The 9540-nt window shown below is 28.7% G+C and overlaps 1 protein-coding gene across 1 annotated transcript; it reads left to right on the top strand.

Moving 5' to 3' along the window:
• The first annotated feature begins 7808 nt into the window (after positions 1–7808).
• On the top strand, positions 7809–8716 carry LOC103309144 (gastrula zinc finger protein XlCGF42.1-like). Its single transcript, XM_008183856.3, has one exon. It carries the CDS (start codon positions 7874–7876, stop codon positions 8714–8716), a length of 843 nt encoding a protein of 280 aa, XP_008182078.1. The 5' UTR covers positions 7809–7873.
• Positions 8717–9540: the final 824 nt, after the last annotated feature.

Here is a 9540-nt window from a genome sequence, read left to right on the forward strand (position 1 = left end):
CTAAATTAAGTTATTACAATAGGTAGGTTTATACCTACATTTTCAATTGTCAAAAATGTATAATGTATTGATAACGAAGTTTGAAAAATGAACAAAACGCGAGGAAGAGCCGCTTTTAAAAATGACGACTCTATTTGAGGTGATATGTTAAATTGAATTATTAATAACAGAATACGTGAATTATAGTATGAAGTACGAACAGAGAAGAATACAATGTAATATTTACCGTAAATAATTGTTAAGAGATGGGACAAAAATAAAGTGTAGTTATCCTATTTTTATATTATAATTTATTAATTTCTATTTATAATAAATTAATACGAATAATGCGTACCAGATCTTCAATAATTGGCCACACATTTTCATCATAGTCCACATTATATGTCTAACTTTTTATCGACAATACATTTTAACAATATTTAATAAATTGTGTCTTATACAAAAATAATATTCCGTAAATGTTTGATACTTTAATAATAGGTAGGTAAACAATATAATACCTACTCAATGATATGCCATGGTTACGTATTATTATTATTATTATTATTATTAGGTTTATTTTAATTCTACATTTTTACGATGTTCTTATTTATATTGTACCTTTTTTTAATAATAATTAGTATTTCGAATTGGTATATAATTATTTTTATGCATATTATGTTTACTAATGATTTAACAGTTTCCCAATATAGCTCTATCTTTTTAAAAATCTATTATTTTTTACGTAGGTAAAATACGTAATAAACTGTATTCGATTGATGTGTTGTGTTTTTTTTTTTTATTTTAAAATTCTGGAACTAGATTGCATAACTCATTAATAATTTGCATTTAATTCCTATAATATTTTATTTTTACCAAACGAACCAATGATGATTATTCATCATTAAGATCGGTCGCTTCAAGTACAACTAAATAAATATTTGTAACTAAGTTAACTATAAGTTACCTACTTAAACAATTAATTATTGATTAAATTATTGTGTACCCACCTAAGCAGTGGCGCAAATAGGAAAAATGTTTAGGGGGGCTCAAGCCCCAACACATTTTTTTTTAAATTATAATTTATAGGTACATACTTTTAAGAATGGTATACTATTATATTTTGAGGGGGCTAAGCTCCCCAAGCCCCCCCCCCCTTTTTGCACCACTGCACCTAAGTAAAAATAATTCATCTATCTCTCACAGTTTTACTCCAAACATTATGATTTATGATTTAAAGTACCTACAATAAATATTACAAACAAATTAATATTACCACTAATACATGTTAATTTTAAAAACATTTATAACTTGTTGATTATAGTGATTGGTGAGTAACCAAAAGTCAAAAATAAAGTTCTAAAAGTTTAGGCTGTAATAGTATAGGGCCCTTTGAATAGATATTAAGATATAGGTCATAGGAGGTACAACTATACAAGCATAGGCATGCTCAGAGTTTCAAGTCAGAGGCAGCGAGCATTTTTTTCATACTAACGGTCTATAAATGGGTAACACACGATACCGCACAATATACCTTTTTGGCTTTTTATCTACCCGATTCCACACATTATCGTAATAACATTTTTTTCATCTAACCGGAATACAACACAATTCCGCATAAAAATTGTTGCAACGTTGTCAGTTATGGTAAAAAAAATATATATAATGATATTAAATAAAACAAATAATTAAAAATAAAGTAGGTAGGTATATAGAGCAATTTATTTCAATTTGTCCCCTTAATTCATCCACGACTAACAGCCACGGATCCAAGAGAGGGGGCTAAGGAGCTTTAGCCCCCTCCCCTTTGAACGTGTATATACTTAAATATTATATATTATAATAATATATTACTTTTAGACCCTTAGACTAGGACTTCGGTAAAATAAGTAATGTTGCGTGCACCCGAATTACAGGAGATGGTGACAGGATGGGATGATGGTAGTAGCGTCAAAATGATCAAAAATTTGTGGGTTGATGTATTATTTATTTAAAATTGTAAAATAATAAACAAGTTGAATTTAAACACTATTAGATTATTCAAATTGACGAAGAAAACTCAGTGTCTTAGAAAATAAGCGATTGCTCGAATATTCTCTAAATACCGTAATACGTCGTCAACGAAAATAATCTAAGTCATAATACAAAAATATGATAATCAATAATGAAGAGGTACAGAGGTATGTACCTACGGTTGCTGAAATCACGTTTGAATACTGGCCGCTCCCAGGGCTCTTATATAGTCCTATCCACTCTCTTACTAGATCCCTGGCGGACTACGTCGTTGGTTCTCACAGTCCAGAGGGCCTTCTACAAGATGTGCCTTCGGTCGGTGCGGGGTGTCGTAAAATTACCAAGTATACCCACAGTGCCAATATCTGATTCGTAGAATCTACTGCGCTTCGAGGAAATCTCACAGATATCTTAACGGTTCGGGTTTGTCATCTGGCCGTTGGCAGACGCCGAGACTTTTGCTAACGTTTATAGTATTGCTCCTCCAAGGTTTTATGTACAGCGGTGACATCACCTAACTATTTACGTGTTACCATAGGACATCCGATGCTGTGTAGTATGAGTCATAAGAGACTAAAATTTACAATCATTTTTAGTTCCTGAATAATTGTATAGTTAGGTACTGTTTATTTTTCAATGGGTCGACCTTCGAAGCAAAAAGCATTTGTTGATAAATATTTTATCAAGTATCATGTTGGAAAGACAGAAAAACTAAAATGCATATTTTGTAAGGAGTCTTACGCCTATAATACATTTCGTTTGGCTAAGCATTTATTAACGTGCAAAAAAACGGATTCCAAATTCCAAAATGATAAAGTAAAATTTGCATCTTTATTTAAATTAAACAACTGTGAAGAAGTTAGTTTCACTTCAAATAGTAGCACTGAAACAACATCTTCATATAATTTGGGTGCAATTATACCGGCCTTTTTAAAAAATGATCAAAATGATGAGGATTCTGAACTTGTAATTGAAAATCAAGATTTAGTACAAAATGTGTGTATTGATTCCGATGAAATTATTGATCGACATATTCCTGCTCATTCTATTACTACATCAAACACAAATATTTTTAATAATAATTCAAATGCAACTAAACTAACAACTTTTTTAAATAAGATTTCAAGAGATCGAATACAAGAACTTTGGATGGATATGTTGATCGCCTTATTAATATACAAGAACAGGTACCTACCTAATCACTAATAATATTATTTACTTACTTGTTTAGTAGAACTAAAGTAGTAGTATAAATGTATTATAATTTATAGGAAGACATTTGGGAAATTCTTGCTAGAGCTTGCTATGCATATGGGACAGCATTGAGTTTTACCGAAAATGTTTATTGGCAAAAAGCATTTAAAAAAATCCGCCCATATTTAATATTACCTACGCGGTATCATTTATCGAACAAACTTTTAGATGCAGAATATAACAAAGTTGAAAATAAAGTTACAGCAAAAATTAACAGAGCTCATTTTTTATCACTTCAGTTAGATGGATGAAGTAATATTAGGTAGGTAATTAGTATTTTTTGTCAATACATTTATTTAAAAACATATTTTTCTAATTATAGGCAAGAACCTATCATAAAAGTTATACTGACTACACCAGAACCTGTAATTTTTCAAATTGTTGACACTGGCAGTAACTCACATACTGAAGAATACATGGCTAGTATAATAGAAAATGTATTTAGCCAGGTCAACATTAAGAAAATTATATCTGTTGTCACAGATAATGCTAAAAATATGACTTGTTCTTGGAAAATTCTTAAGGCAAAATATAAAGATGAAAACGTTTCATATTATGGCTGTGCTGCTCATGTGTTAAACTTACTTAATAAAGATCTAATGCAGTTAAATACTTTTTCACTGCTAGGGGATTCAGCTAAAAAAAATTGTGTTGAATTCAAACAGTCCCACATATTAAATTCACTTTTAAAAGAATTTCAAAATGCCAATCCTAATAAAATTAAAAAAATAAATAACACTCAAGTTACCTATTGTGACCCGTTGGGGCTCAAATGTACAATGTTTAAAGAGCCTTATTTTAAATAAACAATATTTGCAACAAATAGCTATTTCTCCAAAAGCTATTAAATATTTGAGTAAAAATTTTTCAGTTAAAATATAAGACAATGATGTATTTTGGCCAAAAGTTGAAAAACTTATTAGCATACTTGAAACTATTTCGATATGGATTAAAACTTTAGAGTCTGTGACTAGTAATTTATCAGATATTGTCTGTGCGTTTCATCAAATTGATGAAAAAATAAAAAATTCAGTTTCAGTAACAAAAGAACAACAAGGTACTTTATCATGCATAGAAAAAAGCAGAAAAATGGCAATTGAACAAATTCATTTAGCTGCTCATTTATTAGATCCTAGACACAAGGGCAAATATTTGACTAAAGAAGAAAGTGTAGAAGCTTCACAATTTATTTATTCTTTTGCAAAGTATATTAATTTACCCCAAGCTAATGTGTTATGTGATTTGGCAAACTATAGAACTAATAGTGGTTTATGGGTGAGAGACTTTGTGTGGAATTGTCTAAATTCTAAAACTGATGGTAATCAAATGAACATAATAACATGGTGGAATGGAATTTGTTCGTCTTCAAATTTAGCAACAGTTGCATCAGCCATTTTACTATGTCCACCTACCTCAGCTTAAACAGAGAGATCTTTTTTGACTTATGGACTAGTGCATACAGCAAAAAGGAATATATTAACTACGGATAGAGCTTCTAAATTAGTATATGTTAAGCACAATCTAAAGATACAAAAAAGTGATGGTGAAGACTTAGATTGTTTTGAAGATAATAATCTGGAGATCAATAATTCAGATGAAGAAGACGAAGAAGATGAGTTAGAAGAAGATATACAAATTGATCCTGATGAGACAGAATCAATTTTTCAGGCTGTAATTAACAAAAATAAAGAGTATTGAAAATAAATATTGGTAATTTTTCTATTTTATTGAATAATTTTTAAAGAAAAGAAGAACAAATGATTACTTTTTTTGTTTGTTATTTAATTTTTTGTTATTATATATTAACAGTTCATTATTTATAATGTTTTGACTAATAGTTTCAAAAGTTCCTGAAAACTGTATAAAAAGTTATTAATTTATGTTTCTATATTTTATAATAAAGTTTGTTTCTTTTTGAAAAAGTCCTTATTTATTAAAACTATAGTGTTGGGGGATCTAAATAGTTGTGTAACCACAGTAAACACTTACAAATTAATTAATTTCAATTAATTATTAAAACAATTAATTAGCCACAATTCTAGCAATATTTTTTAATTTCATATTAAATAACACAGTTTCTAGCACTTTATCTAATTTAACCAGATACGTTATTGGTAATAATCAGTTATTATTTATTAAACTGAACATTGGACGGACGTCGGACATTGTATACCTTATTTTAAAATATAAAAACATTAACATTTCCGTGATTTTTGTCGATATAGCGTTTTTTCAGAAATGGTATAGACAGCTTTTGAAAAGGTCCTTTCACATGGGACTGATGTTGATGGTACACACAAATGTAATAACATTAAATCAAAAAAAATTCTGATAAATGTTTTCAATTAACATTTTTAACCATTCATTATACGATCTAGGGAACTATAGACACAGGTATGCTACGCTGCCATTTTGCGACGAATAATGTTATGTGAATTTGAATTTCTCTCCCTTTATTTTATCATTTTATCATTGATAAATGAGTCGCAAAATGATGGCATAGCATACCCATTCTATTTAGAACCTTATACGATCTAGCAGTTTTATTCTTGTGTTTGACCCATAGACATATTAATAAATGGACTGCGTCTCCCACACACCCCGCCAATGTCACCGTGAGACCAACATTGTTAGAAAGAGATCAAAGATATTATACATTAATGTGAAAGAGATAGAGCATAGTTTAAGAAAATCACAGAGCAAAAATTTAGATATCATGGAATGACAAGCAAAATTTGGAGGTGATAACATAAATTTCTTGTAGTTTTAAATTTTTATTATCTACCTAATTGGTTTTAAATTGAATATAATGTTTTTTACTCCATGATATGTAATTTGTTCTTTTATGATCGTCTTAAGTTGTATGCTATTTCTTTCTAACAATGTTGGTATATGAACCTCTCTTTCTACGATCAGTCCATTTATTAATATGTCTATGGTTTGACCATTTTTTGCTGGCAAGTGTTGGCAACACTGGGTTAGGCAGTTATCCCACCAGTCCGGAGTAGAATAAAGATTATCAGCTTGTATGTAATTTCCCAATATTCCGTATACGTTTTGCTTCAAGTGTAGTGTATTTGAATGTATTTGATAATCTTAGAATAAATTGTACTTTAAAACGTATACAGTGAGCTATATCAGAGTATAAAGTTTTGAGAACAATATTAATTTACTAGAAAAAGTAAGATAACCGATAAAAAACTATATCTATACATCCTTAATTGGAAGGTATAATTTGGAGTAAGTGAATTTAATTAAATAATAAATATTTTATAGATTCTTACAATAACTTTGTATTTACCTAGTTATAAGCTACTTATATCCATAAATATGTTGGGTAAATGTTTGCTAAATTGTAATTCATGATTATGCTAACTAAAATCATTCCCTTATCATTCCACTGGACTCTTTTCTAAAATAGGTACCTAGTACTTAGTATCTTTATTTTATATTGTATTGATGTTTACAGACTTAAAGTTATTACTAATTACATACTCGCATTAATTATTGTTTACCTTAAACAACAGTAGGAATTATAAGTTATTGCATTAATTGATACCATGTATTTTTTTTAAACAATTTCCTATTATACTTGGACCAATAGGTATTTTTTTTTTTTTTTACTTCAATATAATTTTATAATACAGTAACTACCAAGCAAATCTATATAAGCATCCTAATGAAGTTTTTGAAGGTTTTTTTTATTCTAAAATAAAACAACTATAGCACCTATTCTATCTACTAAGAATTTTCAAAGGAACTGTTGTTTATTTCAAATTTACCTACAAGCCTAGATATTTTTAGTGCTACCTTAATTGCTTTATTAAATAGGAAGAGTAAATTTTTTACATCAAATCCAATGAGAAATTACCTTACAAGGGTTATGTATAGATTGTTACATAAGACTTATTAGTAACTAGCGAGATGTAGGTATATCTTAAATTCTAGCAAATAGTGTAATGGTCACCATTTTTGTTTCTATGTAATATATATTTTTATAAATAGGTTTATACAGTCATCCAAATTTAATATTTTATAAAATGTGATACTCAATACCCTATATCAGTGTTTTCCAAACTAAAGGTCACGGATCACTGGTGAGTCGCTAGTCAATTCTTAGTGGGCGACGAGAAGTTTTTAGGATTTATAATTTATATATATTCTAAGAAGTGTATTCATTATATACCAATATAATGCTTATTATAATTTATAAATTAATAAAATTATAAGTAATAGTAATAGTAATCAAATTTTGTTATAGAACTTATTTTTAATCTTGTAAATAAAACAGATGGTCGCAAAAGATTTCGGCAGTACATTTTGGTCGCGGCCCTTAAAATATTGAGAACAACTGCCCTATAAATATATTTTTGAATTCTTTTTCAGTACATGTAACTAGTCTATTGGGTCATCAATCTCCCACAGTCAACTTTTTAAATATGTTTAGGATGCTGAGTAATGTAGATAACTGAGTTATAGAGTGTACCTAGTTTTGGCGGACACACGGTATATTATATAATATGTACATAAATTTTATTTAAAATAAAATTAGCTAGGGAAAATATTTAGTAAATGTTTTCAGTTTTTTTATGTTATTAATTAAATTATTTTAAATGTTCTCAGTGTTATGATGGACAATGTGACTGCTGATGATTTAAATGACTCTGGTTCATCTTCTTCTTCGTCATCCGATTCTGATTGCGAATCAAGTAGTTCTTGTACCAGTTCTTCTTCTTCTTCCTGCTCTGAAACACCTAACAACCAGTGCAAAGACTCTAGCTTTCCTAATTGTGATGAAGTTACCCCAGAAGATACAGATACTCGACAGTCAAATGGTCAATCCGAATGGATGGTTTGTCAGCTTTGCCTGTATAAAGTCAAAACACCTTTACAATTAAGACAACACATGCGAATGCACATTGAACATAAAGTACATCGTTGTGCTATATGTAATAAAACATTTGAACAAGCCACTCAACTAGAAAAACATATAGCCATACACGGTGATGCAGATAATCGTTTTGAATGTTCACTTTGTGACAATGTGTTTAAGCTCCGAACTCAAATTGTCAGACACATAGCAACTCACAAAAAACAAAAGGCTGTGATTCGAAAATTATACCCATGTCACATTTGCTCAAAAAAATTACGAAATAAGTCTTTACTGAAGGAACATGTATCAGGACATGAAAAAGGGACACTGCATTCGTGTGATGTTTGTGGGCGAACTTTTAAATTAAATTCATATCTTGTTGTCCACAAAAGAACACATGAGATGAATGTGTCTTACACAGGGGATAAGCCATTCACCTGTTCAGTGTGTAACAAGTCGTTTTTGAGCCAAAGTAACCTTGATCTACACATGTTGGTGCACAGTTCCAGTAAAAAAGCATTGTATAGCTGTGACATTTGTGGAAAAATATTTATGCGAAAATATAACTATGATGCTCATGTAAAAATACACGAATAGTTTATACATTTTTACCATTTCAACTAACTGTTATTATAGCCACACAATTCTCCATTATACACTAAAGCAGTTATAATTTTTAGTTTTGTGAATTTTTGTTTATGGAAACTAAAAAGCATTCTTTTTTAAATATATTAAGTATATTTAATAATGACTTTTTGAACTAATGTTTTGGTAATTTTATTAACATTTAAATTATTATATCTTAGTTTCTTTTATTACAACTTTCATAAAATAATATTGGATTATAAAATCTGTACATACAATTTTTTGCTGTTAATTGGAGAAAATAATTTACCAAGATGAAAACTGTGACCATAAAATATTTATGACTGTTTTCTTATTATTTATTATTGATTTTCCACACTCTTTTATTTATAAAAAAAATTATATATATATATATATATGTCTCATAAATAATGTATAAATCCAGTATGCATCCAAGTAACTAGAAAATTATGTTGCAATATATTAGTTTAAGTCCATTTATATTATGTATATAGTGAAAACATAAATCGTACAAAACCATAGTTTATTTAAATGTTTATTATAAATTATATTCAAGCGTATTTTATGTTTAATTCATAGACTAAACATTTGTTCTTCACTATAATCAGATTTTAAACAATACTATTGCTAAGAAAATAGAATCATATTAGACAGACATAATTTTTTGTAATATATAAACTAAGAATATATTAAAACCTTAATTGTTTATTGGTAGTACATATCATGTTTAAATGGTCGTAATGTGTGAAATCAAAAAGAATTTTACACATTTTCTTGTGGGTCACATTTAAATTAAGATATGAATGGTAAAAAAA

Source organism: Acyrthosiphon pisum, chromosome X, assembly GCF_005508785.2.
Source record: "Acyrthosiphon pisum isolate AL4f chromosome X, pea_aphid_22Mar2018_4r6ur, whole genome shotgun sequence".
Classification (NCBI taxonomy): domain Eukaryota; kingdom Metazoa; phylum Arthropoda; class Insecta; order Hemiptera; family Aphididae; genus Acyrthosiphon; species Acyrthosiphon pisum.